At 37.8% G+C, this 10,926-nt stretch overlaps 1 protein-coding gene and 1 long non-coding RNA gene across 3 annotated transcripts in view; both read left to right on the top strand.

Annotated features, from left to right (window-relative positions):
• The first annotated feature begins 135 nt into the window (after positions 1-135).
• Positions 136-2,859, top strand: LOC124171920. Its single transcript, XR_006868011.1, has 4 exons — positions 136-387; positions 507-705; positions 820-901; positions 1,170-2,859. It is a non-coding gene; the product is annotated as an uncharacterized LOC124171920 (long non-coding RNA).
• A 1,126-nt stretch (positions 2,860-3,985) lies between these two features.
• LOC124170602 (nucleoside diphosphate kinase 6) overlaps positions 3,986-10,926 on the top strand; it is a 30,260-nt gene continuing 23,319 nt past the window's right edge. Inside the window, exons 1-5 of one of the 2 annotated variants that reach the window (XM_046549428.1) lie at positions 3,986-4,182; positions 4,272-4,428; positions 4,501-4,643; positions 4,716-4,876; positions 4,968-5,118. In XM_046549428.1, the coding sequence (XP_046405384.1) occupies positions 4,360-4,428; positions 4,501-4,643; positions 4,716-4,876; positions 4,968-5,118 (524 nt within the window). In that variant the 5' untranslated portion in view covers positions 3,986-4,182; positions 4,272-4,359. Of the gene's footprint in view, positions 4,429-4,500; positions 4,644-4,715; positions 4,877-4,967; positions 5,119-10,926 lie in introns of both variants that reach the window. The other variant, XM_046549427.1, reaches the window with a different exon arrangement.

Genomic DNA, 10,926 nt, shown 5'->3' with positions numbered 1-10,926 from the left:
TATAAGAGAATGTGTTCTATTGGGAAGGCCTTTTATGATTTTTTTTACATTCATCCGTGAGTTTTCTGTTCATGTCTTTCGGAGGGGCGTGAATTGACTTATGTGAGAGTTATCCTTCGTTGGCTTAAACCATACAGGGCGCACTCCCCTTCCCGAAGTTGCCCCCGCGACGCTAGCGCCAGGGCAGTAGGCACGTATGGAAGGGTACTACATGAGCTCTCTTGGAATTTGGAAGGAAATTTCGCGCATGCGCAGTAATACAAACAGGCAGTTCAAATTTGGGAGGCCGAGAAGGAGGGTGGTGGAACCGGCGTTAACGGTTGTTAACGGTCGCCGGCGGATTCAAGCAGGGAGAGCATCTCAGGAGGCCAGATATTTGTGAACAAGGTAAGTGATCCAGTGTATTGTTTCAATGTTAGGTTCGTTGAAATTCGGCCGTACTTTTCACTAAGCGTGAACCTAAAATATTGTCATTGAAATCTTTATTATTCATTATACCGTTTCAGACTATCACATTCGCCATCCGATTTGGAGCAGTTACATGGCTGCCGGGAGTATATGGAATTGACGAAAAGGCAGACAGTTTTCAAAAATGTCGTCAAGATCAAGTGAAGAATGCAATTTTTAATATCGGGCTTGATTTAGTGAAACTACTCCCCAGCTCTCACAAGAAGAAACCTTTATTAATATTACTCGGGCATTGGCGTGAGTATTATTCAGTGATTTGAATACATCAGTTAATTATTTAGTCTGTTTGGTTTTTAGTCTGTTTTAAAAAGTGGGGAGGCCTGCTAAATTTCCATTTGCCTTTTCTCTTAGATTCCCCATTGGATGCCGCTAGAGAGGTTATAATGAAAGAAGTCCCTTCCACCTCCAGTGGGATATATACCTTCTCTCTTGCGTGAGTATTATTCAGATATTTGAATACATATGTTTATTATTGAGTCTGTTTTGTTTTTAGTTTGTGTTAAAAAGTGGGGAAGCCTGCTAAATTACAAAATGTTCTTAAAATCCATAAAATTAAATTTTTATCACACACATGCATTCAGGATTGTAATGATGAAGTAGCAATTGAACTCTGCCTCTAAATAAGACCTTTTCTCCTCATATCTATTTGATAGACAACAATGTCCCTTATTTTTATGGCAATTTCCATGCTATTTTTCCAGCTGCAAATGGAGATCTGGGAGTCGAAGCCGGGGAGACAGCTGAGCTCCTATACTTCTTCGACAGGCTTTTTGATAGCATAAATGGTGATTCCCTGAAGCCACCTGCTGGGAAGCCATTACGGTGTGCAGTGTCTCCTTCATCTCAGCATGTGCAATTTTGGGGTGAGGCTCAGAAACTCCTGCAGTCAATAGTGTTCATTCATGGGCAGAAGGAGAGTAGGACTCCCTCTTTAATTAATTGGGGTAGGACTAGGAAGTAATATTAAGGCCCTTTGGCAAACTTTACACAGCATTGGATTTAAGAACCTTACCCCAAGGAATTTAAATCCAGATCCACTTGAAAATAAGTGTGGGAGCATTCGAAGCTATGGGTTTCGATATGATGCTCGAACGTGCTTCCAAGTCGTGCTTCTGCTTCCACTTTGATTTCAATTTCATTGAAAGGTTATTTGTTTTCAATATATTTCATTTTTCATAAAATAGTGGTTTTCTATTATCATTTGTATCATGAGTATATCTGTGTTTCATTTAATTTAAATTTCTAATGTAAAACAAGTGGGTCATAGATGTAGTTCACAAGTCCTACCCCAAGTAAATGTTTCATAGGATTACGATTAGGGATGTGTCGATTCTCAATACCATTGATTCCTATACTTGGTATCGGTATCGAGAATCAATAACTTTAGGCATCGACACATTCCTTAGGATTATAAATTTTGAACATGGGTGGCCAATCTAATATCATTAATAAATCTATTTTTAGTGGTGGTACTAAATTGAACCTAAAAACTGATCAATACAGAAGAATTAACTAATTTTAAAAAAACTTGTACAGATAATCAGTTATCTTTTAACATACACCTATTACTGGTGAAAATGATCGATAACCAATATAATTCACCATTTACTCGTGGTAATTGACGAGTACTGACGGATTTTGCCAGTATTTATAATTAAATTTTTGTAATTAAATGGCTTACAACAGTTACATTTGTCATATAGGTTGGCCATCCCTGGTTCACTTGGTGATTTATAATGTTAGGAGTTAGTATTGGTGCTGATAACACTGAAGCCTGCATGTTGTGTTTTCACAACCACTTTGTGATGCTATTGTTATAAGCCTTCCTTCGAATGCTACTTACCTTGTAAGTTTAAAGTGTTATCAAAATACCACTTTGCAAAACTGAAATCTTCTTGTATTTAAATATCCACGCTTTGATGGCTTTCATGATAAGCCTAATTCAAAAGTATTTTTTATGAATGGTAATGAGTGTTATGATGTGACTTTCCAACACTGAAACCTCCTTGTATTTAAACATCCATATGCTTTTATGGCCTTCCATAATTATAACTGACTTTAATACGTGATATTTTATGGGTGGTATTGTAATATGTAACTTTCCTAAAGAATGTTACTAACTGTTACTTGTATTTGGTGTAGAAGTCTTATTCATATTAGCGCTTAAATTCATGATGCGCTAAGATAAAACTTAGTATTGTGCTTTATGGGATGTATAATGAACTACTGTTATTCTTAAAATTTAACTCGATTTCATTGTACCGCATTTTAACTTTGCATGTGTTACGACATGATTTGGATGTTTGCTTTCATGTTTTGTGGTTTATTTCTGATATCCTGCTTGTAACTACATGATATGTGATTTTTGAGCAATAAAACAAGTACATGTTATTTTGTGTTCTCATTTTCCCTTTCGAAATACGCGGCAATTGAGGTATCCTATAAAGTAGGCATCTTGCACTACGAAAGGGGGCGGGGCTAAATCGCTCTACTGCTGATAGTTCCCTTCCGCCCACAGTGGCGCTACAAACGCTGGTCCCGTTTTTTAGTATTGAGTGTCCCATGTATGGCTTAAACTGCATTTGCCGCTATCCCTGAAATGACGACCTTAATTCATGCTACTACTATCTCAAACTTCATCATTCATACTCTGTGCTGTAAATAGCGTTCGATTTTCTTGATTCGATGTTTTATTCTGGTCAAATTTCATTTTCCAAGGGCAACTTCTTGTGGATTGTAAGACAATCGGTCAACGTATGTCAACTTTCGCGGGTGGGCCATAAACCCATAGCCCATTCCAGTGCTATACATTTGAGATTACAGCGTGTTCTTGAAACGGAGACCAAAACAAATTTCATTCAAATCATCCTACGAAAACTGATTTTTTTACTGAGTTAAATTGCGTTCAATTGTCACACATTCAACGGAGACATATGTTCTAACTAAACAACGAACGATAGGTACTCGTAAATCCTAATTATAATATCCGTACGAATTGTGCATATCAAATTGCCTGATCAGTCGTGCATTAGGTTCACGTAATGTGTTATACACCGACATATTCTTTGGAGTATGCTTCCTCTTCAGACCCATTAGTAAATCTGAATATAGCATGTGAGCATTACACGGCCTAAATGCAATCAATCAAAGATTACACACTCGAGAAATCAATCCTCATCCCTGCTGGCCCTAAACTTTCCAATAGAATGAGTATATGGAGTGCCTTATGCAAATTAATTTACTTTGTTAAGATTATTTCATCTAAATGAATTACAGGCGAAGAAATAAAAATAAACGAAAGACACTGTTTAAAACGTTTATTTATTTAAAGAAATATAACCACATACAGCATATGCCATATAAGCAAGTGATTCCACAATCACTTGTCGTACATGCTGGTATTTAAAAAAACCCGAATAACCTAACAGCCACAAATGAAAAGTCGTAGTCAATCTGACAACATTGCTTCTCCGCTTAAAAAAAATAGACTAACGTCCATACAGCTGTCTATCATTGGAGGAGAACCGTCAAAGTCACAGAAGTCGCAGTCAATGTTAACATCATCAGTATCAATTTAAATATATCTAAGAGTTCGAGGTTCAATGTGTACACTGACCTTTTAAACCTTCACCTTTGGCTCAACCGAATCTACCTTTGACTTTCCAGTGTTTATTCTTAATAATTGTTGTTATATTTCCAAAAAATGGATTAGTAGTAAGATAAAATATCAATTAAATCAACATTGGATGTTGAATCATGTTTCGTATTTTTTAAAGAAAGTATTTCCTCTTCTCTGGTTTTAGGTTAATTTAGGTGCGTGCATGCTATTTCGGGATACGTCAGTATGACACGGGCCGTTGCTTAAACTGGGCTGTTTCTTCTTATCTTGAAATGAAGTGTTTAGATTTAACTTTAGCCATAATTAAGCCGAATGCTACTAAGGTCCCACATGTTGTGAAGGTTATTACTTTTTAAACTTTTTCTTTTCTCTTTATTGACTTCGGAGTACCTCATAATTTTACGGTTTTCTAGGCTATTAGGGATCGAATTTTACGATGCGGATTCTTTGTGGTAAGGACGTCTGAAGTGCAACTTTCAATAAAAGAAGCGGAGGAGTTCTATAAGGAGCATAAGGGAAAATTTTTTTATGAGCGGTTGTCGTCGTTTTTGGCAAGGTTAGATTTGGAGATTTTCTTTAAACGCCTCCGTATGTGATAGAGTGTTATTAATCTATTTACCTATGACAGTGGCCCTGTACATGTTCACATTCTGGCGGGCGTAAATTCAATAATTTTGTGGAGACGTATCTTGGGGCCTGCAAGAGTATATCAAGCTAAAGCTGAGTATCCTAATTCCATCAGAGCGTTATATGGAGTTACTGACACCAGAAATTCTGCCCATGGTTCAGGTGCGTCCCTGTCAATACAGGTTTTTATGCATGCTGTACCATTTTTCCGAATACTGCATTTTTTGTTCCTGTTGGTTTTGCCGTTTTTCAGATTCAGAGCAATCTGCACTTAGGGAAATACACTTCTTCTTTCCTAATTTTGACATCGACAACTGGCGCTCTAATGAAGAGTGCTATTTTCAGTCATGCCAAGTGAAACTGAAGGAGAAAGAATTTATTCATGAAATTTGCCCGTCCATCAGGTATGTACAGCACTTCTTAAACCATCGATTCAGTGGTATCTATGAATATTGAGGAGGATGGATTTCAACATTGAACCACTCCAGCGTCTTCTTGCTTCCCAATCATTTCTTCAGTAATACATATAAAATTATCACATTTACCTATATGAATGGCTCTTTTTTGGTCGACTCGTGGAGACACGGAGAATAATATTTGACGCGAATATCGATTCTATTTGGTTTGTATGTCATCTTCGGCAAGGTTTTTTTGGTGTTGATAGGCGCTCACAATGTTTTCTAGGGATTCCGGGGTTGTTGAATATTGCCGTTCATGTTGTGGTTGTTGTTCGTTATAAATTTTAGTATCGTAAAAGTTTATGCAATTTTAATGAGTATCTGTAATTATGGCAGAAGTGTCACCTGAAAAGGCAACCTTAGGACAGGGCTGCACCAATTATAGTCCTTTAATATATATTTTCTGTTCCATGCAAGGTGTAAGGGAGTGTATATATATTTATGATATGCCAGATTGAATAAAATCAACAGATTTAGGCGTTACTTGGTGGAACGATGAGATATTCATGGTGAAATAAAAACACAGTACTATTCCACAACCTTATATTTTTGCAGTCAATTTATCTGATTGTATACAATCAGATAAATTGACTGCAAAAATATAAGGTTGTGGAATAGTACTGTGTTTTTATTTCACCATGAATGCCAGATGTGATCACCCAATGCCTGCATTGGCCTATTCTGACTGGTTAGAGATTGTAATTATTCTTGTTGATGAAAAGTGAAGGTGAATCAATGAGCTTCTGATCAATGCTAGTTATGAGTGTGTGGCAGAGCTTTTATTAAATGTCTGCATTTATAAGGAACCCTACCATAGCTTACTGAAAGGTAATATGACAGTAGCGGATACAGAAAAAACTCAAGGGGGGGCACAAAAGATACTTTGAGTTACGTTTACTTATATCATAATAAAAAATAATGAAGTCACGTTCAAAGATTAAGAAGGTTTTAATTAGAGTGATTATGTAAAAATACAACAAAATGCCATCTTATGATGTAAAAAAGTTAAAATTGTGGTTCTGCAATGTTTGGCAATACAGGCGGCCCCACAAGGGGGGGCACGCACCCCCATCTGTATCTGCCACTGTAATATGATTGGGTACATTTCAAGCTACCAGACTCCAAAGGAGCTCTAGGGACTGCCCTCAGATCAAGTACTGGAAAGCTGCCTAATCTTTGATGATCAAATCTGCCGTTGCCTTCACGCCTGATATCAGACTATCAGCCCTGAAGGTGATGGCTGAGTTGGTTGTGAAAGCGTTGGCAGCTTTTCAATTCCTGATCCAATAAGAGTCCCGATAGCTTTTTATGCTTTGCAATGACATTTGATGTGTTGTGCCTCTTCCACAATGCTCTGTGATACACATTGATTTGAAAACCACAGGAGCAGAACATGCTGTAGGAGTCAGCCATCGACAATCATTCACCCCTGCATGCAATAAATAAAGGCCGTTTTACACGGTACACGGAATTGCGCAGGTTAGAGCTGCATTAATGTCTAAAATGGCGTGGAATTGCGCGAATGCATGAACGAAATTAGAACCGGGGCTATCTTGCCGTCTCGCATCCACGCATTCTCGCATGTGCTCTAGCAATTCACCGCTTTACACGACGCAATTTTGATTGCGCCTTCACACGTAAGTCAGACTGCACAATTCCGTGTACCGTGTAAAACGGCCTTAAGACATGGCTGGCTTCCATAATAAGGTTCTCCTTTGCTTTTTGAGTCTCTGAGTGCATCTCTGTTATCTTTTGTTGAAAACTTCTGTTAGCCAATTTATAACCAAGATGTCAATGAGTGATGGGATTATTCACCATTTTGTTTTAATTCCTGATTATGATACAGTCTGAAAAGTAAAAGAGCTGCATTTTTCAAGTTTTTGATCTGCCGCCTACTTTCAGAGCCATTTTGAGGAAAAAAGTTGACTGCCTTAACCCCCTATGCATATAATTTGATGATGTCACAAACTCCTGTCATTTGGGTCATTGATTGTCAGTTACTCCTCAACCTTATGCAACAGCCTCACATAAATTGTTGTGGTCGACACTACTTTAGGGATTGAGTGAGCTCTTCCTTTCCTCAATGTGCGGTGCTCCTCAAACAAGTTAACTGAGGGAACTGTAATTACATCACCAACTGGTAAAGTGGGCGTTAATTTTTGCATTACCTTATTCTTAACATAGAGGGACTGGCAGAATGAGGAAAAAAGTGATTTGATCATAACTTTTATTTCTCTCAATGAAAATTTAAAACATTGAATAGACCAATTTGGTTTACACTGAGTACCCACGATTTTCTAGCGTGAAAAGTAACATATTTTGTTCTAGTATACCAGGATTAGCCACAGTGATAACGTTACGGAGTCACCCGTAACGCACAAATATGTGAAATTCCACAGAAGAAAAATCATTCACCTTGACCAACATTCAAATCCGGATCCCTCGATTTCTGGCCGAGTGCTTTAGCCAGTTTAGCTACTGAACCGTCAATCTCCCATGTGGAAATTAGTGGACTATATCAAACAAGATGTCTCAACTACTGAGCATATATTGCGATCAGCAGTACAATTAGTGCGACAATATGCCACAGCAGGAAAACAATTTAGTCCATGTACGGTATAATACAGTAATATGATGAGAAGCATTAAAGTCTGTGCTTGCCAAAACAGCCAAGGCTGGCACCATTTTTATGACTTCTGGTTCACAGAGTTAGCAGAATAACTTTCATTATCTTCTCCCTTTGCCATTAAAATCGTAGCAAGGCAAAGCATAAATAAGTGCACATGGAGGATCAGTTTTGCCTTTGAAAATGAAAAATAAATTGGAAAAATATGCATTTTTCTGTTGAAATCCCCGTGGACACAATCTTTTCCAAAGGCAGTCTTGGCTGCCATTTAGCAGACGATAGTTGCAGAGGAAACAATGGGGAAATGCCATTCCATTAGAGTCCAGTTCTTATCCAAGTGTGTGGTATGGGGTGAAGTCTATCTTCAGCCATAAGAACCTTTTGGATGAAATAATGAGTGAGTCAAAATTATTGTCTCAAGTATGCCTTTACATTATCTTAAAATTATATTTACTTGATATTTTTGGTCACAAGTACAGTGAAACCTCGATATAACGACACCCCACGGTGCACTAACAAACACTCGCTATAGCGAATTGTCGCTTTACCGGAGGTGTAGCAAATGATAGCCAATATACTTGTTGCGAACAGATATACAGGAACAGGAGTGGTGCGGCGACAGATAAACATCTATCCGATAAACGTAAGCATAAATCCAGACAAAAGGCGATGTTTTTTTGCATCACTAAATTTTCGTACTCAAATAACGACTAACTATTCAAACAATTTATAAGCGCCGCACTGAATAAAAATCATGCAAAGCATTGTTTCGTCATCATTATATTTATCGAATGACAGTTTACCACATAAATTTGAGACTGAGCACTCCATTAACTTCATTTCTAACAGATCGCCAGCAATTACAGAGGTTAAGGAGTCTTCATGAAAGTCTTCCGGCGGTGAAACCCTCGCTATGGCGAGAGCCAACACCGAAAGGGTCTCGTAAAAACGAATTTTTTAACACGCTTATTATAGGGTCAATTGACGGTGCATCGGCTATCTCTCGTAATAGCGGGGGTGTCGCTATAGCCCGTACTCGCTTTAACGAGGTTCCACTGTACATCATAAAATTATTGCAACCTAACTATAATCTCTTCAGTACCTTTGTTGCATGCTTTTCCACCCTAACAAGCAATTTCTCGTCACAAATTTTGTGTGTTATGTATAGGTGTGTTTGCAGGATCCACCTCCATTTTAGGTATGTCCCGAATTTTGCTTTTACCTGCTCTATGCTGTCACTTCTAACAAGTTGCTCCTCTTTACTCCTAATTATACTCCACTAGTCTACATATGTTCCCAAAATCTGTTCTTCTCTGATATTTATCTCCCATGGCATCCCATCAGCTCCCAAGATCCTCATCAGCAGTTCTTTTTGGAATGTGTGGGGATTCCATAAATGAAAATGCTGGGTGGCTATTTTTGTCTGAACAACTTAATTGTATTTATTAGCTGATGAGTGCGATGCATACTGCTTCAAAACGTTTTTAATATCCTCTGTCTTGGGTTGACTCAAACCTCTCTCTCGTGTAGGGTTGACGACTTAATTTTGAAGAAATTTGGTCATGGAATTGACAAAATTTCAGTTGTAAATACTACATTTTTAGAGTTGTGAATGGGACAAATGTAAATCATTCTCCATACACACAAAGACATGGAAAGAAAATTCATGCCCTTCAAATAATAATGGGCCAGTTTGATTCTTGGTCCATCAGTGCTTGGAACCATAATCCGAAGTCAAAAGGAATCTGTGAAAAAATAATTCTCATGAAACCCAAATGAAAAACTTTTCTTCAGCACAATTTGTTATAGAATAGAAAGATGTTATAGATCCAATCTCACATGAGATGACGTGATGTGTTATTTTTGGCAGTGATCATACCCAAATGAAAAGCATTAATAGGTTTTGAAAATTAAGCATTGAAATTGTTGTAAGAACCAGAACAGGGAACTGGGATTGAAAACTGATGCTGGGAACAGAACAGGAAGTGGAACTGACAAAATAGTCGAACTAACCCGTCTTTACTAAGTTTTAATCGATAGTGGTAAAGGTGTCTAAATTATTGATGCAGTAAGAAAATAATTTTAGGAATGCAAGAAGGTTGCAACCCTTCCATTTACTCCTCACTGAGTTCACATTTACCGCCTGGAGTGTTACGATAGACAGCTGTTGTTCATTAGTGAGTCCTCCTCCCTGGGTGTGTCGCCAATGAAATATCTCAGAAATGAACATGATCAAGAAGTTAGGATGTGGTTATTTTCTCTGTGTCTCCACCGGATTATTTGAGTGAGTGTAGGTAAAGTACAGAGAAATGAGACATCAAAAAACACTGTGAGTTGAGAAAAAATGATAATATGGACTAATAACTGCTGAAGCCTGTGCAAAACCTTGAGTTCAGAAGTTAATTGGAGGGAAATATGGCTTTCAGTTTTTAAATGGCCTCTCAGTTTTTAAATTACTCTAATGATTTTTGTATTGCTCAAAAGTTTCAATTATTGTCTGTATGACTCCACCAATTTGACATGATCCCATGCTTTCATAAGGCTCCTCAGTGTTTTGCTGTCTCCACTGCTTCAGGGTTAATTTTTTTATTAAAAAAATCAATAGGAGTAGGTTGGTGGAAACTGATGGCTTTTGTGTTGCTCCACCAGCACAGATGGAGCTTGTAGATGTACTTAATAAATTTACCTGGGCTAATACCCAAAATTTAATTACACTGTGTCAATAGCGCGATAATTAAAACGTGTCTAAGACTAACCCTTAGCATGGGTGTACCCAGAATCAAAACTAGGGGGGGGGGTCAAAACTAGCGGTGTTCATTAAAGTTGTAACTTTTTTGCTCAGAAAAGGCTAATAAAACCAAAATTTTAAGAAAATTATGACAGAAATTTATCAGTTTTTATAACTTATTTGCTTGAAAAAAGTAATGATTTTTATTTTAGTTCGATGTCTTAAGGCCTGGTTACACGGTACATAAACACGTAAAAGTTGATGTACGTTTGCGTGAATGATTTTGGTGGACCGGAACGGAACATGTACGAATGCATGAACCAAATTAGAACAGGTTCTATTTTCCGTTCATGCATTCGCACAAGTTGGGTGGTTACACGGTGCATTTTGGCGTTCATTC

Source organism: Ischnura elegans, chromosome X, assembly GCF_921293095.1.
Source record: "Ischnura elegans chromosome X, ioIscEleg1.1, whole genome shotgun sequence".
In the NCBI taxonomy this organism is placed as follows: domain Eukaryota; kingdom Metazoa; phylum Arthropoda; class Insecta; order Odonata; family Coenagrionidae; genus Ischnura; species Ischnura elegans.
This window is presented reverse-complemented; position numbering and strand designations above follow the sequence as displayed.